The 22241-nt window shown below is 57.2% G+C and overlaps 1 protein-coding gene across 3 annotated transcripts; it reads left to right on the plus strand.

Annotated features, from left to right (window-relative positions):
- Positions 1–26: 26 nt before the first annotated feature.
- On the plus strand, positions 27–19916 carry ABCD1 (ATP binding cassette subfamily D member 1). Of its 3 annotated transcripts, none has more exons than XM_054470883.2 (10): positions 27–1386; positions 4358–4538; positions 11278–11420; positions 11511–11679; positions 12323–12417; positions 15253–15398; positions 15735–15880; positions 18149–18233; positions 18383–18508; positions 18651–19916. In XM_054470883.2, exons 1-10 carry the CDS (start codon positions 487–489, stop codon positions 18895–18897), a joined length of 2238 nt encoding a protein of 745 aa, XP_054326858.1. In that variant the 5' UTR covers positions 27–486; the 3' UTR covers positions 18898–19916. The 3 variants fall into 3 exon arrangements, 2 of the variants coding, with proteins under 2 accessions (XP_054326858.1, XP_063516340.1); XM_063660270.1 differs by having other exon boundaries at positions 77–1395; XR_008496984.2 differs by lacking the exons at positions 18383–18508; positions 18651–19916 and adding an exon at positions 15466–15632 and having other exon boundaries at positions 67–1386.
- Positions 19917–22241: the final 2325 nt, after the last annotated feature.

Raw genomic sequence — 22241 nt, forward strand, 5'->3', positions numbered from 1 at the left:
CCCTCCTCCGCCTCCTCCCCTTCCCCCGACTCGCCCCTGGGGAGGAGTGGGTGGGGATTCTGGGCCGGTGGCGGAGTCACTGTCGCTTCAGCCAGGCTGCGGAGCGGACGGACGCGCCTGGTGCCCCGGGGAGGGGCGCCACCAGGGGAGGAGGAGGAGAAGGTGGAGAGGAAGAGACGCCCCCTCTGCCTGAGACCTCTCAAGGCCCTGACCTCAGGGGCCAGGGCACTGACAGGACAGGAGAGCCAAGTTCCTCCACTTGGGCTGCCCGAAGAGGCCGCGACCCTGGAGGGCTCTGAGCCCACCGCACCAGGGGCCCCAGCACCACCCCGGGGGCCTAAAGCGACAGTCTCAGGGGCCATCGCAAGGTTTCCAGTTGCCTAGACAACAGGCCCAGGGTCAGAGCAACAACCCTTCCAGCCACCTGCCTCAACTGCTGCCCTAGGCACCAGCCCCAGTCCCTGCGCGGCGGCCAGCCCAGGTGACATGCCGGTGCTCTCCAGGCCCCGGCCCTGGCGGGGGAGCACGCTGAAGCGCACGGCCGTGCTCCTGGCCCTCGCGGCCTATGGAGCCCACAAAGTCTACCCCTTGGTGCGCCAGTGCCTGGCCTCGGCCAGGGGTCCTCAGGCGCCCGCCGGGGAGCCCACGCAGGAGGCCTCCGGGGTCGCGGCGGCCAAGGCTGGCATGAACCGGGTATTCCTACAGCGGCTCCTGTGGCTCCTGCGGCTGCTGTTCCCCCGGGTCCTGTGCCGGGAGACGGGGCTGCTGGCCCTGCACTCGGCCGCCCTGGTGAGCCGCACCTTCCTGTCGGTGTATGTGGCCCGCCTGGACGGAAGGCTGGCCCGCTGCATCGTGCGCAAGGACCCGCGGGCCTTTGGCTGGCAGCTGCTGCAGTGGCTCCTCATCGCCCTCCCTGCTACCTTCGTCAACAGTGCCATCCGTTACCTAGAGGGCCAGCTGGCCCTGTCGTTCCGCAGCCGTCTGGTGGCCCACGCCTACCGCCTCTACTTCTCCCAGCAGACCTACTACCGGGTCAGCAACATGGACGGACGGCTTCGCAACCCTGACCAGTCTCTGACGGAGGACGTGGTGGCCTTTGCCGCCTCTGTGGCTCACCTCTACTCCAACCTGACCAAGCCACTCCTGGACGTGGCTGTGACTTCCTACACCCTGCTTCGGGCAGCCCGCTCCCGTGGGGCTGGCACAGCCTGGCCCTCGGCCATTGCCGGCCTCGTGGTGTTCCTCACAGCCAACGTGCTGCGGGCCTTCTCGCCCAAGTTCGGGGAGCTGGTGGCAGAGGAGGCACGGCGGAAGGGGGAGCTGCGCTACATGCACTCGCGTGTGGTGGCCAACTCGGAGGAGATCGCCTTCTATGGGGGCCACGAGGTGGGGCAGGTTGGGGTGCTGGGCACAGAGGGAAGCGTGTGGCAGGGAGGCCTGGGGGCAGGCAGCCGTGAGCGGTGGGGACAGTCCGGGGCGGGCCGGGGCTGATGCCAAAGGTGTGGGCAGGCCATGGGAGAGCGGGGCTGGGGTCGGCAGGGCCTTTGGGCAGCCGTGGACTCAGGTGCCACAGTGGAGAGGCAGGAAGGCTGGGTGGGGACTGTCCTGTGCTGGTTGCCTGCATGCTCGAGGCCACTTCTGCTTCCTCTCCTCCTCAAGGAGGTTGTCCTGGCCTTAGAGCTGCGATCCTAGCGGTTTGAGCCTCGAGAGCTCCTGCCCGCCCCACTCCTACAGCCAGCCAGGAGGAGACGCCTGCCATTCGTGAGCGGGGACCGAGGGACGCAGCCTGCTGCCTAGCCCCTCCTGGGCCCTTGGGCCCTTTGAAGGCCGGCATCCAGCAGAGCTGGCTGGCCAGGCAGGCCGGCATTATGGGCATGACTCAGCCCAAGCGGAGGTTAATGAGCAGCGCCCAGCGCAGCAGTGGGACTTGGGGTCAAGGCCACCCCCGCCTGAGCCCACAGGCCTGCCCGGCTACCAACTGGCTCAGCTGCCTTCCCGGGCCCCCAGACCAGAGATGCCGGGCCCAGGCCGCCACTGCGACGGGACACACTTCCTGCTCGTGGCGTGGCTGTCCTTCCGCCCTGTCTGTCTCCTGGCTCCCTGGTGGGCCGGGCCGGCGGGCCAGGCAGGCGCTGGGAAAGGTTACTCCAGGTCAATGCTCCCTTTATCTCGCCTCAGCCCCTCCCCTTCCTTGTGCCTGGGGTTGCAGCTGCCTTGGGCCCTGCTCTCTGCGACTCAGTTTCGGTTCCCGGTGCTTCTTGGGAGGAGGGGCACAATGGCATCCATCCCCCGAAGGCCTGTGTGTGCTCCCTGGGTCAGGTGGCCTCTTGCCCTGGGACCTTGTCTCACTGGCTGTGCACCAGCAGAGAAGCAGGCTTGTCCCCGAATTCCACGGAGAGGGGCATCCCGGGTGTGGGCCAGACTGCAGATTCAGAGAAAAGGTCCCTGGACTTCAGCCACCACCCCGGCTTCCTTCTCCTCTTCTCCCGCATGCTGGGCTGCAGGGCCTTGGCAAGCAGCTGCAGCCTTGGGCGAGGCGCTTGGCACATTCCCTGCAGCTACATTGTCAGCCTTGGCTGGCACCCCTGCCAGCTCCCAGCACGAGTCTGGATTGCCAGGGTGCTTGCTTCAGGAATGGGAGATCGGGCTTGCAGGAAGCTCAGCTGTGCAGGCCGACCTGGGTGGCGGGGACAGAAGAGAGATCACTGGTTCTTTGAAGGCCTTCGTCCGGGCTAGCTTCAGGAAGTAGCACATTGGCCAAGAGGGTTTGTTGGCCAGGGCAGGAGGGCCCCGTGTGCATTCACAGCCTGTCTGCATAGGCCTCGGCTGGAAAGCTGTGTGGGGTGATAGGACCCCTCGGGTGGCATGTGGCCCATGGCAGTCCCACTGGCTGATGTCCCCGTGGACACTGGCCTAGGCTCAGATCAGGGCAGAAGCAGCTGACTGGCTGGAGGGCACTCAGCAGAGTATTCTGTCCTTCCTGGGATTGCCACGAGGAGGCTTATTGAAACACACATGCACACGATCTCTTGCTTGAGAACAAAGTAAAGCTCTCTTGATAAGTCTAAGCATCATTTACAAGAATGTGGTTCTCCTGGCAGCTCTGCCACTGTGGTCCAAATTCCCACACTGGTTGCCACCATCAGGCTGTATGGGCTTGGGCAGGCCACTTTGCCTCCCTGGGCTTCAGTGTTCTGTGTACAGTGGGCATGTGAATACACATGCAGTGGGACGTGGGGAGAATCAGATGCAGAGGCGTGAAAGCACTTGGCAAACAGTGGCAGGCTAGGCAGCTGTCATCAGATGGCTGTGGGGAGGCAAGGCTGGGGTGCGTGCCCCTGGACTGAGCCCAGAAATTCGCAACCCCTTGGCTACCTTGCTGGGAGCACTTCCCAACACCTCCCACCTCCCCAGCCTGTCTGACTGCTGCTGCCACCTCTTCCCTGCGGATGTCCCTTTCCCCACCTGCTGGTGTCCTGACGTAGTGGTGGCCAGTGCAGGAAGGGGGACAGAAGGACAGGAGAGGCCTACCCACTGCTGAGGGAGCGAGGTCCAGGCTCAGCAGTGGGGACATCCACTGGGGCAAGTCCTGTAGGGCCCAGCTCAGGAGCGCATCCTCCTGGTTTCAGTGGGAAAATGCCATGCAAATTTCTCACCAAAAGGAACTGTGGGAAAGTTGAGGGGAGAGGGGGCCTAAATAGGCCCAGACTGTTGAACCGAGTTTTTCAGAACCAAGAGACAGGGTCTCACTGTGCTGCCCAGGCTGGGGTGCAGTGGCGCCATCACTGCAGCTTCAAACTCCAGGGCTCCAGCGATCCTCCCACCTCAGCCTCCCGAGTAGCTGGTGTGTGCCACCACGCCTGGCTAATTTTTTTTTTTTTAATTATTTTTGGTAGAGACGGCATCTCACCATGTTGGCCAGGCTGGTCTCCAACTCCTGAGCTCAGGCAATCCTCCCACCTCAGCCTCTCAAAGTGCTGGGATTGCAGGTGTGAGCTACTGCACTCAGCCCAAGAGCACTGCCTTTTACTGTCCTATGCTGCTCTTTGCTTAGTTTAGGGGGGAAAAATTAGAGCTGATGGATGATCTCTCGAGCCAGGAGGAGGGGGCTGGCAGGGAGCCCAAAGAAATGGGCTCAGCAGAGGACAGAAACAAGGTGACTAGAGAGGGAGTGGAGAGGGGACGGGAGCCGCACTGTGACATCAGCCAGTCCCTTATACCCCCTCACACCTTGAGTTGGAGACCTGGCCCCACCCAATCGTAACCTCTGGCTCTCGGCCTTCTGATGGCCACCATGGCACAGCGTGTGTGAGTGGCACGGGGAGACCCTGACCATCGTGTCTGTCACCCCCCACAGGTGGAGCTGGCCCTGCTACAGCACTCCTACCAGGAGCTGGCCTCGCAGATCAACCTCATCCTTCTGGAACGCCTGTGGTATGTCATGCTGGAGCAGTTCCTCATGAAGTATGTGTGGAGTGCCTCGGGCCTGCTCATGGTGGCTGTCCCCATCATCACTGCCACTGGCTACTCAGAGTCAGGTGAGACCCAGGGCTCCAAGAGGATCCAGGCCAGGGGTCCGTCCCCCATACTGCTGGGTGCTGAGCTCACGAGGGCCCAACTCAGCCAGCCCGCCGCCCACTTCTGCTGCCGGGGCCACCGAGGCCCTGCTGCCATCCTTGATGCTTTCAGAGGTCGGGCTTGCCTTGCCCCTCCTTGTTGCCTTTTGCCCTGCGGCGCACCTCACGCCCTTTGTTACCACTCAGCCAAGCCCAGGACTGCAAGTCAGGAACACTACGTGTTGCTTCTCCAGGCACAGATACCCTCACCCACCTGTCCCTGTCCTCAACCCAACTGTGACTTAGAGGTGGGAGGATGTGCGGAGTACCTGGAGTGTACACTTCATCACTCCAGCCTTGGTTTCCTCGCCCTGAAACAGCTCTTGCAGGTTGCAAAGGGGAAAGACCTCCACCCTAAGGTGTTTTAGAGGAGTGGGAAGCCTGTTCTACCTGTTATTTTAGTGATAAGATTCAAGATTTAGGTTTCTGCATTCTTGTTGTTTTTGTTTGTTTGTTTTATTTTCTTTTTGGCTTTTGAAACAGGAGTCTGACTGTCGCCCAGGCTGGAGTGCAGTGGCGCGACCTTGGCTCACTGCAGCCTTGACTTCCCAGGCTCAAGTGATCCTCCCACTTCAGTCTCCCCAGTAGCTGGGACTACAGGCACAAGCCACCATACCTGGCTAATTTTCATATTTTTGGTAGAGACAGGGTTTCGCCATGTTGCCCAGACTGGTCTCGAACTCCTGGTCAGGTGATCCTCCCGCCTCAGCCTCCCAAAGTGCTGGGATTACAGGCGTGAGCTGCCACACCCAGCCTGCATTCTTGTTTTGTTCCTCTGCTGGATTGCAACTTCTGCATTTGATTTTTAGTCCATTAGTGGTTACCCTTTAAAAGATCAACACACGGCCCGGCACAGTGGCTCACGCCTGTAATCCCAGCACTTTGGGAGGGCGAGGCGGGCGGATCACGAGGTCAGGAGGTCGAGACCATCCTGGCTAACACGGTGAAACCCCGTCTCTACTAAAGATACAAAAATTTAGCCGGGCGCGGTGGCGGGCGCCTGTAGTCCCAGCTACTCGGGTGGCTGAGGCAGGAGAATGGCATGAACCCGGGTGGCGGAGCTGGCAGTGAGCCGAGATAGCGCCACTGCACTCCAGCCTGGCCAAAAGAACGAGACTTCATCTCAAATAAAAATAAAAATAAAAAACAAAAGATCAACACGCATACTTGTTAGGTTAATCAATAGCTCCGCCTCCTCCTGGACCTTAGAACACAGAAGCAGCCCCGTGGGGCATGGCGTCATAGCCCAGCCAAGAGTTGGATTTGTACCTAGTTTTTCCTCTTTGCTTTCGCCCTATCCACGCGTGTTGAAACTCGCTCACGTTTGCTGAGTTCTGTGCTCACCATTTCGTTCCTACATCTCAATTTCTCTTCTATGTTCCGTTATCTTCCTCCAGATAGACATGTTTTTAGTTTTTTGTTTGTTTATTTGTTTTTTAACTCACAACTATACTCAGGACAAACAGTCATCAGTACTTCTAGTTGTGGTTGGTTTCTTAAAAAGGTTCTTGGATTTAGCAAGGATTTTGTCATGGGAAATTCTTGATTATTTTATTGTAATTATTTGTGTTGTTTCATTTTTTTGTTTGTTTGTTTGTTTTTTGTAAAGGCAGGTTCTCGCTGTGTTGCCCAGGCTAGTGTGGAACTCCTGGGCTCAAGCGGTCCTCCCGCACTGGCATCTCAAAGTGCTGGGATTACAGACGTAAGCCACTGCACCCAGCCTGTTGTAATTCTTGATTATTTTTGTTGAAAATGTTTCTATTTCGCCCTCATTCCCAAGCTAAAGTTGAGTTACGCAATGGAGTCTAGGTGGACTGTTCTTTTCTCTCAGCCCTTTCAAAATGTGTCATTGTCTCCCTGCTTCTTCTGTAGCTGCTGACAAATCTGTAGCTACTAACAAATTGTCCTCCCTGAGTACCCTGTGTTTTTTTTTCTGGGTACTTTGATCACTTTCTTTCTTTTTGGCATTCTGCAGTTTCACTATGACATGTTTAGGTGTCAGTTTTTGTTGATTCTGCTTGAGACTTGTTATATGTCCTTTGAATATTTGAGTTTTTCAACCATTCTGGAAGATTCTCAGCTATTAGCTTTTCAGATATTGCCTGACTCTCATTCTTTTTTCCTGTTCTTCTAGAACTGGCAGCCAGTGCTGGACTTCTGACTCTCTTCATTGTGTCTTTTGGTTTCTGTTTACTGTTTCCCATCTCACACTGTCTGTGCTGAATTCTGGGGATGCCCTGAGGCCTTCTTCCTGCTTGCTCATTTTCCAGTTCACCAGTTTTCTCTTTGGCCATGTCTAATTGGAATTTTGTTCACATTTCAGTGGCTGTTTTGTAAGTTCTATTTCATTCTATTTCAAATAGAAATTTGAAAATGGACATTTCCTTTTTCAAGTAGAAATGTCAGGCTGTTTCTGTGTCTTATTTGCTCATCTTTTTGACTGCTCCTTTTATGCTGTGTATCACGTTAGTCATACTTACCCCACCGTCTCTATCCAATGGTTTGGTTAGCTTCAGTTCTTGGGAGTATCATTCACCTGTCTTCTGTCTGCTGGTCTTCACTCGTGGTGGATCATTTCCTTGTGGGTTTTGCAACAGAACTTCTATGGGGATTGGTGTGGCCTCAATGGAGGGTATAAGTCCATATTTCCTTCTGTTTTGCCCAAGCACTCCAGGGTAAGCAGTTGGAGGCCGTTAGTTAGTGCAGAGGGGATGGTTCCTGAATTGAGAGGTGGTTTCATTTGAATTCATTTGAACTCCAGGCACATTGTTACAAATTCTTAGAGGAGGCTTTTTGTTCATTGCGCATAGAGCCCAGGCTAAGCAAGGAAAGCTTCCTGGTCTTTGCCCTGCCTGCCTCTGGGGCTTTCAAAGGATCACCTGGCTGTCTGCTTCTCTTTGCTCCCGGGAGTTTCCCTTGCTTTCCGTCAAGCTTGGCTCTGCTCGAAATAGTGTCATAGTTTACCCAGTTTGGTGGGAAGAGGGTTTTCAATTTATAAACAGAAGTCTGATTCTCTCCCTGTTCCTGTTTCCACCTCGGGGCTTCCATGCCCTCAACTGTCTGTGTCATCCTCTGGGTGACTCACCAAGAGGAAGGATCTAATTCAGGGACTGCACATCAAGGGCAGCCTTGATGCCGGCATGGGTGCCCAGCCCAGTCAGCACACCTAGCCCTGGGCACCGAGACAGCCTGCGAGACAGCACCTGCAGCCGCTTCGCTCCATGGCTGCCATTGGTTGCATCGGGGTGCTCCCTGCCCTGAAGGCCTAGGACTTTTCTGAGCCTCTGCTGTGCCAGGTTTTGTGGGCTCCTGGCCCTGCTCCGGTGGTCGTCAGAGCCAGCAGCCTTTGAAGGCTGTGAAGTGCTCCCTTTCCCTTGGCTTGATTGGCTCTGTCCTGTGGCCTTCTGTTTTTTTTTTGGGGGGGAGGCTTTTGAGATGGAGTCTCACTCTGTCTCCCAGGCTGGAGTGCAGTGGCACAATCTCGGCTCACTGCAACCTCCATCTTCCGGGTTCAAGTGATTCTCCTGCCTCAGCCTCCAAAGTAGCTGGGACTACAGGTACACGCCACCATGCCTGGCTAATTTTTGTATTTTTAGTAGAGATGGGGTTTCGCCATGTTGGCCAGGCTGGTCTTGAACTCCTGACCTCAAGTGATCCACCTGCCTCGGCCTCCCAAAGTGCTAGGATTACAGGTGTGAGCCACTGTGCCTGGTCCTGTGGCCTTCTTATTTCCCCAAATGCCAGGCCTGCTCTGTCTTGGGGCCTGTGCCAGGAGCACTCTTTCCTCTGCTGCCCTGTGGTGCAGCCCCCCTAGGCAAGGCCCGACCTGCCCACCGCCACCTTTCCTGTCTCCTTCCCTGCCCCACTGCTCTCCCGAGCACTCAACACCCCGTCAGTGGCGCTTTTCTCTCTCCCTGCCATGGACTGCAAGCTCCGTGGGGTCAGGGATTTTTGTCTGTTTTGTCCCTGCTGTGTCCCCTACACCGGGTGGCTAGTGAGGGCTCCAGGTGCTTCAAGGAGGTGGAGCGCACTGGGTGGGAAGGCAGGCTCTTACCGGTTGGGGAAGATTTAGATAAGCTTTGCTGGGCTGGTGTGCAAAGCAGGTGGGCTCAGGAGATGGGCAAGGCCTGTGGCTCCCACTCCAGCCCTGAGGCCTTGCTCTGTCCAGCTCTGGGGCCCTGGCCTTAGTCGCCCAAGGCTCCAAGAGAACCCGCAGAGGGCAGCTGGTTCTACGCCAGGATGCCCTGGGCACAAAGACTTGCAGACCCTTCCCTTTGTCCACAGCGACTGTCCAGCTCTCAGAACACCTGGGGAGGAGGGCTGTGTCCTTGAGAGCACCGTGGGAAGGAAGGTCCAAGGCCTTCGACCTTTAGGATTAATGTCCCCACCCCACCAGCCCAATCTAGTTCCCTGGTTTCCCGGGCCAGGCCCCTTTCCACCCTGCATGGCCCTGAGCAGATACCACGTTGCATGTCTTCCCCCAGCCCCCAGCCAATGATACCTGAGGCTTCCCCCTCAGGATCACACACGCCCCTTGATACAGTCCTCAGGTCCTTCACAGGACATTCCCACCACTTCAGCCACACCCCAGCACCCTCAGAGGCGGCCTTCGCCCTTGCTCCCCACCTCTGCTCCTGTGGGGACTCTAAGGATCAGGAAACTGAGAGTCAAGGCCATTGATGAGGGTCAGGGGTGCTGCCACGGGGCCTAGAGTGTGACAGAGAAGCAAATTAAGACAGGAGCAGCTCCTGGGAGAAGCAGACACCAAACAATACGGCTGCTGACCCAGAGGTCAAAAACCGTGGCATAAAGGGGGCAGTCAGGAAGTGGGACATAAGGCCGGGCGTGATGGCCAACACCTGCAATCCCAGCATCTTCGGAGGCCAAGGCGAGTGGATCACCTGAGGTCAGGAGTTTGAGACCAGCCTGGCCAACTTGGTGAGACTCAGTCTCTACTAAAAATACAAAAACAATTAGGTGGATTTGGTGGCAGGCGCCTGTAATCCCAGCTACTCGGGAGGCTGAGGCACAAGAATCCCTTGAACCTGGGAGGCAGAGGTTGCAGTGAGCTGAGATCACACCACTGCACAGCAGCCTGGGCAACAGAGCAAGACTCCATCTCAAAAAAAAGAAAAGAAAAGAAAAAAAAAAGAAATTGTCGTTTCAAAGCCAAACAGCCCTGGGCGTTGGATGACAAAGTTCAGATGTGCCCCAGGAGGGGCGACATCAGTGGTGCAGGACAGAGGGCCGGTAGAAGGAGCTGGCTGTACCCAGAAACAAAACCAGATGCCTACTGGTGCATTTTAAAAATCAACGTTATTGAGACGTAATTAACATACCATACAATTCATCCTTTTCCACGTACAGTTTAAATTCATTCACAGAGCTGTGCAGCCATCACCACTAACTCCAGAATGTTTTATTTTTATTTTATCGCCCAAAGAAACCCCAGACCCATGAACAGTCACTCCTCATTCCCTCTCTCTAGCCCCTGGCACCCACTCATCTGCTTCCTGTCTCTGTGGATTTGCCTATCTGGACATTTCCTAGAAATGGAATCATGTGGGCTGTGGCATTTTGTGACTAGCTTCCTTCACTGAGCATCATGGTTTTAAGATTCGTCCATGTCATAAGATGAATCAGTCCTTCATTCCTTTTCATGGCTGAATAATATTCCATTGTGTGCATAGACCACAATTTCTTTATCCATTCATCCCTTGATGGACATTTTGGGTTTCTTCATGTTTTGGCTATTGTGAATAACGCTGCTGTGAACATCCATGGACAAGTCTCTATGTGTGCAGATATTTTCGTTTCTCCTGGGTGTGTGTAGCTAGGAGTAGAATTGCCAGGTCACACGGGAACTGGACGGTTCACTTTTTAAGGAGCTGCAAGACTGTTCTCCACAGTGGCTGCCCCATTTTACCTTTCCGCCAGCAGTGTTGGAGGGTTCCACCTTTTCATCGTGGCTAGCACTGGTTATCATCTCCTTTGTATTCTAGCCACCTAGTGGGTGTGAGGCAGTATCTCTTGGTGGTTTTGATTTGCATTTCCCTGATGACTAATGACCTGAGCCTCTTTTGATGTGCTGAGTGGCCATTTGTATGTCTTCTTTGGAGAAATGTCTGTTCACGTCCTTCGCCCATGTGTGATCGGGTTATCTCTGTCGTTGAGTTCTAAAAGCTCTTTGTATATTCTGGATACTGCACCCTCATCAGATGTGTGGTTCACCAGTCCAGAGTTTTCTCCCAGTCTGTAGGTTGTCTTTTTCACTGTCTCGGTGTTGTCCTTTGGTGCACAAAAGTGTTGAGTTGAATGAGGTTCAGTTGATCTGTTTTTCTCTCGTTGCTCATGCTTTTGGTGTCCTAGTGAAGGAACTGTTGCCATATCCAAGGTCATAAAGTTTTATCCCATTTTTTTCTGAGAGTTTCATACTTTGGGCTACACTACACATCAGCCTTTGATGTGCTCTGGGTTGGTTTGTCTGTATGGTGTGAGGGGTCCCTCTCTTGCACATGGAGAGAAAGAGAGGGAGATCTGGTTGCCCCGGCACCGTTTGCAGAAGAGCCTCGCCTTTCTCTCCAGTGGCTCATTTTTGACTTTACGCTATCTCTGTCCTGCCCCTCCCCGCCCCGCCACCCACCCCTCTGGGGCTTTGCAGATGCAGAGGCTGTGAAGAAGGCAGCCTTGGAAAAGAAGGAGGAGGAGCTGGTGAGCGAGCGCACAGAAGCCTTCACTATTGCCCGCAACCTCCTGACAGCGGCTGCAGATGCCATTGAGCGGATCATGTCGTCGTACAAGGAGGTACCCCTGGCCCAGCCCCACTCTTGCCATCCTTGCCATGCTTCTCTCCCTGCAACTGGCAGGGGCTGAGCCAGGGTCACCCTCCCTCAGGTGACGGAGCTGGCTGGCTACACAGCCCGGGTGCACGAGATGTTCCAGGTGTTTGAAGATGTTCAGCGCTGTCACTTCAAGAGGCCCAGGGAGCTGGAGGACGCTCAGGCAGGGTCTGGGACCATAGGCCGGTCTGGTGTCCACGTGGAGGGCCCCCTGAAGATCCAAGGTAAGGCTGTCCCCTCCCTATGAGTGACCCCGCCCCTGCTGCTACTGCAGGTGCTGACCTGCTGCCCCAGCTCCTCCCATTCCCGCTCCCTCACTCAGGGACCTCCATGTGCTTCTGGCCCATCCCAGTCCACCCAGGACGGGAGGGCTGCCCGGCAGGGTCTTTGAGGACTTTGGCCTGGTCGAGCTGGGCCCCTGGAAGGTTTCCCGGGGAGAGGTGCTGGTCCACCCGCCTTCCTTCCCAGACAGTAGCTGCCGGCCACCCTACTGACTCGCCCTTTGAGGGCCCCAGCCTGGATTATTCATTCAAAACAAGGGGGATGTGGTCCCCTCACCCATGCAGGACAGCAAGAGAAAGTTCCAGTCAGTGTGCCAGCTGCTGGCTGCCATGGGAGGCAGGTGCTGCAGAAGGGGGTGGCGGCCCAGGGCACCGTACTAGACACTGGAGGAAGAGTTCAGCTTGTTGGAAGACCTGGCTGTGTTCCCTAGGGACCCTGGACCACAGGCTTCTGGTCAGGAACCAGCTGCCATGCTGCCAGGGATGGGAATGAGGGCGTGCAGCCGGGGGCACACAGACTCCCCAGAATGCAGAGGGGTCGCCACCACTCCTTCTCCACCCCACCCCCACTGTGCTGTCTCTGCAGGCCAGGTGGTGGATGTGGAGCAGGGGATCATCTGCGAGAACATCCCCATCATCACACCCTCAGGAGAGGTGGTGGTGGCCAGCCTCAACATCAGGGTAGGTCCAGCGGGGAGGGTGTCAGCCACGCACATATGCAAGCCTCAGCCCTTGGCTTCTTGCCTGTCTGTGCTGGCAATAGCCATTGTCCCTAGATCTACGTGGCAGGTGGGCCAAGGTCAAGGTGAGAGACCAATGTGTCTCTGACTGTTCATCCTAGGGCAACAGAGGCAGGGCTGATAAAAGAGACTAGTGATACCAGGATTGACCAAGGTTCACCCTGGCGTTCCTGGCCCTATCATCTGATGCCAACTCCCCACACTCCTAAGAAAGCCAAGACCCAGGCGAGGGGGCTCTGGTTCAAACCTTGCTGCTCGACCTCCCTGGGAAGGCCACAGCAAGGAATCCACAGATCACCTGTGTCCCCAGCCAGGGGTTTGGACAGGGCTTTGGGGAGTAATGGAGTGAGGGGGAGACTGGGGTGGAGGGACAGGTAGAGAAGTGACAAGGAATCACTCATTCATTCACTCATTTAACCAATGTGCCCTGAACTCTGAGCCGGGCACCAGAAACCCGAGGTAAATCAGGAGCCCTGCACTAAGGGAGTCTTCACTGTGGAGGGGCACTAAAGTGTTACAAAGGTCTCCAGGTAGACAGCTGTTCAAGGGACAGTGGGGGTCACAAGAAGAGTGGTCAAAGTCCCTGGGGGTGGTGGGGGTGGGATGAAGCCTTGCCCAGGAGTTGCTGCGAGCGAGTGGGCAGGCAGCTGAGGGTAGAGGAGTGAGGGGACGTGGGCCTGAGGGGCAGCTCACGCAGGAGGAAGCAGAGAGGAGGGGCATGCCAGGGAGGCGGGGGCCGGCACAGGTGGTCATCCCTCACCGCCGGCAGTGGCCCCTCCTAGGATGTCGGGGGAGCTGATCACCAGTGAGTCCGAGGAGGGTGGTTTCCAGGCTGGCTGCGGGCAGCACAAGCAGGCACGGGCAGCAGGCAAGCTCATGGGGCCCCTGTGCGCAGGGCCACAGCTGCTCAGGAAGCCGGGTATGCGAGATGGGGCAAGGCCCAGGCCCCGCCCCTCAGGAGGGGACAGTCAGATGGCTGCATTAGCATACTGTGGCTGCAGTCACAAAGCGTTACAAACTTTGAGTGGCTTTCCCAGCAGAGATGGCCTCTCTCCTGGCTGAGGAGTCCAGCAGTCCGAGAGGAAGGCACAGGCGGGGCGGGCTCCTGCCAAGGACCGAGAAGGCGCCTCCACTCGGGGCCCCTGTCCCAGCTTCTGCTCTGCTGCCCATCTGCGGGCTTCCTTGGCTTCTGCCACGGCAGGTCGGCCTCCGCCTCTGTCTCCACACGGCGCTCTCCCTCTGGGTGTGTCCGTGTCTCCGTCTCCCCTTTCCGTCAGGACACAGGTCACATTGCATTAGGGCCCACCCCTCTGCAGAATGACCTCATCCAAATCTAACTCATCACGTCCGCAACGACCCTGTTTCCAAATAAGCTCACACTCTGAGGTAGTGGGGATTAGGGTTCCCACATAGGAATTTCAGAGGACACAGTTCCACCCATGACACTGCCTGAGGTAAGCTAAAGACCATGGCCTCAAGTCTTCCCAGGAGCCCCGTGTAACGTTGTTGTTACCGTGAATTTCACTGACTCCAGGCCCCTGGCCTCCTCCCTGCACACAGGCCGCCTCCAGCCTGGCCGGCATTTTCCTAAAGTAGGCATTTCCTAGCTCCAGCGAGGACCATGGAATCAGTGAATTGAGGAGCCTGAGGTCCATGATGCAGAGCCCAGGGGCCACTGTGGCATCTCTGGGCCACTCTGGCACCTGGGGAGGCAGTGGGGTCTGTGCTGTCAGTCTAGAGACATAAAGAAAGTGCCTTTTGGGCCGGGCGTGGTGGCTCATGCCTGTCATCCCAGCACTTTGGGAGGCCGAGGTGGGCAGATCGCTTAAGCCCAGGAGTTCAAGACCAGCCTGGGCAACATGGCAAACCCCGTCTCTACAAAAATTTTTAAAAATACAAAAATAAGCCAAGTGTGGTGGCCGTGCCTGTAGTTCTAGTTACTTGAAAGGCTAAAGTGAGAGGATCTCTTGAGCCCAGGAGGTTGAGCCTGCAGTGAGCCATGATCCCACCACTGCACTCCAGCCTGGGCAACAGAGCAAGGCCCTGTCTCAAAAAGAAAAGAAAGAAACTGCCCTTTTGTCCCCAGTGACTCAGGAGGCCAAGGTGAGAGAATTGCTTGAGGCCAAGAGTTTGAGACCAGCCTGAGCAACATAACAAGACCCTGTCTCTAAAAAAACATTTAAAAATTAGCCAGGCATGGTGGCGTGCATCTGTAGGCCTAGCTACTCAGGAGGCTGAGGTGGGAGGATCACTTGAGCCCAGGAGTTGGGGACTGTGGTGAGCTGTGATCATACCACTGCACTCCAGCCTGGGCAACAAAGTGAGATCTCGTCTCTTGAAAACAAAGTGCCTTTCAGGGCAGTTCCTTAAAGGATGCTGAGAGTTGACCCTGCGCTTGGATTCCTGGTGAAGTGGGAGTCGGATGGGACTGAGGACGGCGCTGACTGTGTTGGAACACACCTACTCATTCAGCTGTGGCAGAATAGGCCCTTCCTCTTGTGCTGGCACCATGTTCTCTGGGCATGTCAGGGCCTGAGGACAGGGCTGGGTCTTGTCCATTCTTGTGTCCCGGGCCAGGCATTTAGCGAGAGCTAAATTTAGCTAGGGCTGTGGACGCTGGACCCCATCCCCCAGGCCCTGCTGTCCCTTATCAAGAGATCAAGAATGGCCTGCCTGCTGGCCTCGGGCGTTGGGAGCCTCTCAAGGCTGGGCAGGAGGCCATAGGGTGCGGGAAGGGGCCTGCGCTTTCTGGCGTCAGTGGCTGTTGCCCCTGCAGGTGGAGGAAGGCATGCATCTGCTCATCACGGGCCCCAACGGCTGCGGCAAGAGCTCCCTGTTCCGGATCCTGGGTGGGCTCTGGCCCACGTACGGTGGTGTGCTCTATAAGCCTCCACCCCAGCGCATGTTCTACATCCCGCAGAGGTGAGGAAGCCCGTGTGTCTCTCCTCCACCTCTTCCTGCCTGTGCGCTCACACATGGCTTCCTGCAGAGGCCCAGGAAGTGGTGAAGAGTCAGCACCTCAGGAGAGGACACCGAGGCACTGTCCCCAGAGCCAGAGACGGGCTGTGGTTCCTGCTCCCTCCAAACCCGCCCGATCCACTGCCCTGTTTTGGATCTGTGTGGGGTGTGTGCACGGGCGGCGACGTGAGCGTGTGGGTGCGTGTGAGCGTGGCATGTGGACACTGCCTGGGAGACGCAGAGTATCTTGGGGGAGGCAGGGCCGGCCCTTCCCTCCGTGGACACCCAGCTTTCCCACAGGCCCTACATGTCTGTGGGCTCCCTGCGTGACCAGGTGATCTACCCGGACTCAGTGGAGGACATGCGAAGGAAGGGCTACTCAGAGCAGGACCTGGAAGCCATCCTGGACGTCGTGCACCTGCACCACATCCTGCAGCGGGAGGGAGGTAGGAGGCCTGGGGCTGGCAGCCGCCCTTTGTCCCACCCTGGCCTCTCCCTTGGCCTCCGGGGAGTGAAGATTAGCTCAACATCCAGGAGTCTAAAGTGCCAGGTGCCACAGGGGCGGGACAGAGGGTGCTACCTCTGAGGCCCGCCTACCAGGGAAGACCAACACCACACAGATGGCCCCACGTGGCATGGGTGCTCTAGGGAAGGGGGCACCTAGCAAGGATGCACACCTCATTGGGGGACCCAGGATACCCTCTCCCAGAGAAAAGAGGTCTGAGCTGAGCCTTGCAGAATGCTGAGTGGTTACCCCGTCCGGGAGCCAGGGGCAGCAGGGCGGAGTGCGGCCCGCAGGCTTGGTGGTGCGAGAGGCTGACTCACAGAGGGCCCTCCGGACCAGGCGGGAGCCTAGGCTTTCCCTGATCAGGATCAGACGCTCTTGGAAGGACCATGGGTCGGTGGGCAGGGGCAGCCTGGGAGGGGCAGGCACATGTGTGCAGTGATGGCTACTGTCAGGAGGTTTGTGCAGACGCTTGGAGGGGGCTGGGGTGGATTCAGAGATGAGTTCACTGAAAAGGAGGCCAGACTGAGCTGTTTTCTTGTCCTGGGCTTATCAAGGAATACTGCTTGTCCACAGTGTCTGTCGGGCCAGGAGAGCGGAGGAGGAGAGCGGGGTGCAGCTACAGGGACACAGTAGACGGAGTGTTCAATTTTGTCTTTGAATTCTGAGCCTCTGGGTTCTGCTTCCAGCCCCCACTGCTGGGTACGAGATGGCCCTGGGCAAGGACTTTGCCTTGCTGGGGCTCCCCTTCACGGTTCAAGGACACAGGCACCAAGCCCTCCCTCGGTGGCAACATGAGAAGAAGTGGCTCCTGCAGGAAATGGCCGGGGTGTTGTCACCTGCCTGTGGAGGAAGCAGGGACACAGGTGGCGAAGGCGTGGAGCAGCCCCTGGCCCGGCCCTGCCTCTTGCTCCTGCTGCCCTCGGCCTGGGAGCACATGGCCCGTCTCGCCTCTGTGGCAGCCTGAATGCCCAAGGCCTGTGGCCAGCCAGCATGAGCCGTTAGGATGGAGTTGAGCTGTGAGGAACAGAACCGGCCTCCCCGCAATAGTGGCTAAGATCATCTGTGAGTTTATCCTACTGAGCTGTTAGGTCCCAAGAGAGCCAGGCCACGGTTGCCAGGGCTGGCCCTGCTCTGTGAAGGCCCCAGGGCTCTAGAATTTTCTACCAGGTCACTCTGCTGTGTGTGGCCTCCATTCCCAAAGTCACCTCATGATCCAGGAGGGCTGCTGCAGCCCTCACATCATGTCCCAGGCTGTAGGATGGAGGAAGTAGAAGGGAAGGGGCAAAAGGTATGTGCTTTCTATCTTTTAAGGAAGCCGCCATATTGAATACTTACAGTTATATCTCATTGGCCACAACTTAGTCTCATGCTCACACCTCACCACAAGGCCACCTGGGAAGTGTAATCTCTATTCTGGGTGGCCATATACCCTGTCGCCACTTCTAGCCCTGGGCCGCCAGGGAAGGCAGCATGGGCGAGAAGACAGGAGGGGCACTTCTGCCGCAGCGCCCCAGCCTAATGGAGCAGCCGGCTCACCTGCTCGTTCAAGCAGCCCACTCGAGCCTTGCCCAAGTGCTGGCACGGGGCAGTGACAGGAGGCCCAACACCTGTGGGTGACAAGCCCCCGGTCTGGGGAGAGCACTCAGGCCGCTCTGGAGCTCTGTGCCAAGGAACTGTATGGGTGCCCTGGGGCTGCCATAAACCGCAGGGGTGGATCATCTCCTGGATCCAGGAGTCCGAGATCCAGGTGCCAGCAGGGTGGGCTCCTTCCGGGTGCCATGACAGAAGGATGTGTTCCAGGCCTCTGTCCTCGGCTCGCAGATGGTCCACTTCTCCTTGTATATCTTCACCTCATGTTCCCCTGTGCACATCCTCTGCCCGCACACTCCCTTTTTATGAGGACACAGTCATATTAGGGTCCACTCTGATGACCTCATCTTAATGTGATCACCTCTACGAAGGCCCTGTCTCCAAATAAGGTCACACTGAAGTGCTGGGGCTTGGACTCCACCATATCTCTTCTCGGCGAAGGCACGATTCCAGGCCCCACTCCTCCGTGATTAATGCCTGGTAGACAGACAAGGACGCAGAGGCACAGGGGCCCTGTCGTCACAGCTAGCTCATTCCCGCAGCTCCCCCAGCTTCCCGGCTGGCCCCCGAGTCTGGGTGCTGGTGGAACTGAGCCAAGACCATTGCCCCTGCCTAGGTTGGGAGGCTATGTGTGACTGGAAGGACGTCCTGTCGGGTGGCGAGAAGCAGAGAATCGGCATGGCCCGCATGTTCTACCACAGGTGAGCACTCCGGGCCGGCAGGCTCCCTGGGGTCCCCTGGAAGGGGAAGTAGCAGCCGTGGGGAGGCCTGGGCTCAGTGGAGCCTGAGCCGGGCTGGGGTGCTGGGCCCTGGAGGGTGCACAGACTCTCCTCTCGGCCCGGACCCCCAGGCCCAAGTACGCCCTCCTGGATGAATGCACCAGCGCCGTGAGCATCGACGTGGAAGGCAAGATCTTCCAGGCGGCCAAGGACGCGGGCATTGCCCTGCTCTCCATCACCCACCGGCCCTCCCTGTGGTAGGTGCCCTCTCTCCCTGCCTGGGGTCGGTGGGAGTGGCTGCCTGAGGGAAGGAGGTGGCCTGGTGGGCCCGGCAGCAGCAGGCGGCTGTCATCAGCAGCCCTCGTGCCGTGCCCCTGACCCTGTCCCTCTCCTGGCCAGGAAGTACCACACACACTTGCTACAGTTCGATGGGGAGGGCGGCTGGAAGTTCGAGAAGCTGGACCCGGCTGCCCGCCTGAGCCTGACGGAGGAGAAGCAGCGGCTGGAGCAGCAGCTGGCGGGCATTCCCAAGATGCAGCGGCGCCTCCAGGAGCTCTGCCAGATACTGGGCGAGGCCGTGGCCCCAGCGCACGTGCCGGCACCTAGCCCGCAAGGCCCTGGTGGCCTCCAGGGTGCCTCCACCTGACGCGACCCTCCCCGGCCCCTACCCCGCCCCCAAGCTCGGATCACATGAAGGAGACAGCAGCACCCACCCGCGCACGCACCCCGCCCCTGCATGCCTGGCCCCTCCTCCTAGAAGACCCTTCCCGACCCCGGGAAAGTAGATGTGGAGGGTGGCGCCCTGCGTAACCCTCACCCTGTCCCTCCCATTCCCTGGGGGGGCTGTTCCACAGTGACTGGGCCCTGTCCAGGGCAGTGAGTCCTCTACTTTGCTCCGTGAAGGAAGCTGGGGTACAAGGGGCCCAGTGCTGGCCACACAGCAGCGCAGCCGAGCCCCAGGAGCCCCTCAGGCCACAGCCCCTCGTGCTGCAGGTGGCCTCCCTCCGGAGACTCGAGTCCCCATGATTCCCTCCTCGTCAGTCTCTCAAAGACCCCATGGTCCATCCCCTGAGGGTGGCAGCCAAGGCTCCTGTACCATGGGATGCCATAAAAGCCGCCCAGTAGGACCCACGGTCACACAGAGCGCCTCACCTGCATCCTCTCCCCTACAAGAGCCCCGAAGATCCCACGGGAGAGGGGAGAGGGACGCACAGCACCGCCTGCCAAGCGAGACTGCCGGCCCCGCCCCCTCGGCCCCTCACCTCCTCTTTCTACAGCCTAATTTATTGGATTCCCTATTCGTAGCCATCTCCGTGGCCAATGTGACTACCCTGCCAGCAGCGGGGGCGGCCCAGCCTCTGACTCCCGCGGGGCCCCGGCTCCCACCGGTGCCAAACCCAGCCCCTGCGGCCGTCACCCCACCAGCCTACACTGCCAGCCGCCACCGGGGCACACGGGCCTCTGCTTGCCAGCCGGGAGTGCGGACACCATGTTCCCAGCTCAGTGCCAAAGAGGGGTCACCAGGGGGGAGCTGTCTGCAGAGCCAGCGCCTGCCTGAGAGAGACCCCACCGCCACCGTGTGCCTTTCCCGGGCCCTCAGCCCTCGGGCCGGGCGCCACCCCCAGTCCCCCCAGTAAAAGCCTCCATTGGCAAATGCAGTCCTTCCTCCCTGCCTCAGAGTCTGGTGTTGTCTGCTGCAGGTCTCGGGCAGAGATGGAGGAGAGGGAGTGGGTTGCCTGTGGGGGAAAGAGTGAGTTTGGGAAAGGAGTGGGCCTGACCCCCAAGCCCCTCCGCGGGGGAAAGTCACCAGAAGACATGGTCCAGCATGCCCTCCGCCGAGCCTCACGCCAATGCTCTTAGGATTCCCGTGACGGTGGCGGGGCGGAACCTGCAACAACATTGCACAGAAATACTGGCTGAGCCCAAATAGGATTAGGGGAGGGGATCATGCTGGTCCCTGTGGGAGGCGCATGAAGGCAAGAGAAGGGATGTCTAAGCTGCCACACAGGGTGCTGCTGGCCCTTCTAGGGAGAGGAGGCCACTTGTGCAGGGGCCTGGGGGGAGCCGGGAGCACAGCTAAGGGTGTTCGTGCTGCATGCAGGGGAAGGGAGGGCTGCGGCCGGCGGGCCTTGGAGGCCACACTGCAGAGACAGGACTTAGCCCAGAGGCCACCGAGGAGCTTTCAGCAACAGGGAAGCAGTGTCAGGTAGTGCGGGCCACGTGGCTGCATGTGAGGGTGGCTGGTGGGAATAGGGTGCGGCAGCCCATCTGGCCTCAGAGGCACGAGAACTGAGAACAGCTGTGCGGCCATACCTTTATGCATGGATGGCCATAGCCTCCCAAAGGTGGGGCAGCCTGAGTGTTCATCAACAGACAAATGGACAAACAGCCTGTCCATAAGGCGCAGTGCCATTCCGCCGTAACACGACGGATAGACCTCAAAAGAGTTCGTGCTGGGTGAAAGAAGCCAGACACAAATGTCCAGAATAGGCTTATCGGGACAGAAGGCAGATGAGTGGGTGTCAGGGGCTGCGGCAAGGGAAGGAAAATGGGGCAGGGGGAGTCCTTTTAAAAAAAATTTGTATTTATTTTTTATTTTGTAATGAGACAGACAGGGTCTCACCCTGTCACCCAGGCTGGAGTGCAGTGGCGCAGTCGTAACTCACTGCAGCCTTGATCTCCTGGGCTCAAGCAATCCTGCCCCAGCCTCCTGAGTAGCTGAAACCACAGGCGTGTGCCACCATACCCTGCTAATTTTGTGATTTTTTTTTTTTTGTAGACAGGATCTCACTATGTTGCCCAGGCTGGTCTCAAACTGCTGAGCTCAAGCGATCATCCTGCCTCAGCCTCCCACAGTGCTGGATTACAGACATGAGCCACCACACCCAGCCTCGGGTTTCTTTTTATTGCAAAGAAAATGTTCTGGAACTATAGAGCATACTACATGCCACTGAATTGTGCACTTTAAAGGGATTGATTGTATATTTTGTGAATATCGCCTCAAAAACAGATAGATAGATGATTGATGGATAAATTGATACATAGATATATAGATATAGAGACATGATTGATACAGATAATTGATTGATAGATGATGGATGATTCATAGGTGATAAGTGATAGATAAAATACATGATAGATACATGGATAGATAGATGAATAGAGAGAGATGATAGATGATTTTAAAATTTTTTTTAGAGATGAGATCTCACTATCTTGCCCAGTCTGGACTCGATCTGCTAGCATCAAGCAGTCCTCCTACCTCAGCCTCCTGAGTTACTGGGACTACAGGCACATGCTACTGTGTCTGGTGATAGATAAATGATTGAAAGACAGACATGATAGAGGCATAAATGATAGATAGATGAATAGACATGATAAAAGGTAGATAGGAAGATACATGGGATAGATCAATGATTGATTATATAAGTAAATGATATAGATAGATTATTGATTATAGATTAATAGGTGGATAGTTGATTGATACGATTGAGCGATTGACTGATTGATGGAGAGAGACAGAGAAGCAAGCATAGCCATTGCAGCCACCCAGACAAGACATGCTGAGTCCTGAAGTTCCAGAAGGTTCGAGCAGTTGGAAGAACTCAACAGGCATGGGGGCAGCTTCTTCAGGGAGTGGAGGGGGCAGCAAGGTACCACTGGGTTCTGGCTTGGAAGGTTAGGTGAGCAACAGCACCCTTGGTGGACAGAGGCAGCTCCAAAGGAGGGGCAGGCCTGGGGAGCAGGTGCAGCCCGAGGGGATGGTGTGTAGGCAGTTGGTTCAGAGCTTGGGGCTCCTCAGTGGGATGTGGGTCAGCAGGGAGGCCAGTGGTCGTTGAAGTTTGGATGGAGACAGCCTGGCTGAGGGGAGGGGCATGCTTGGCATCTCATTTAGGGAACAAGAGGTAGACTGTTTACCTGCATTTTGAGATTAGGATTTATTCCTGATCCCAGGAGGTGGCCGATTCGGAGGGCTGGGAGTTGTTCCTC

Source organism: Pongo pygmaeus, chromosome X, assembly GCF_028885625.2.
Source record: "Pongo pygmaeus isolate AG05252 chromosome X, NHGRI_mPonPyg2-v2.0_pri, whole genome shotgun sequence".
NCBI classification, from domain to species: Eukaryota; Metazoa; Chordata; class Mammalia; order Primates; family Hominidae; genus Pongo; species Pongo pygmaeus.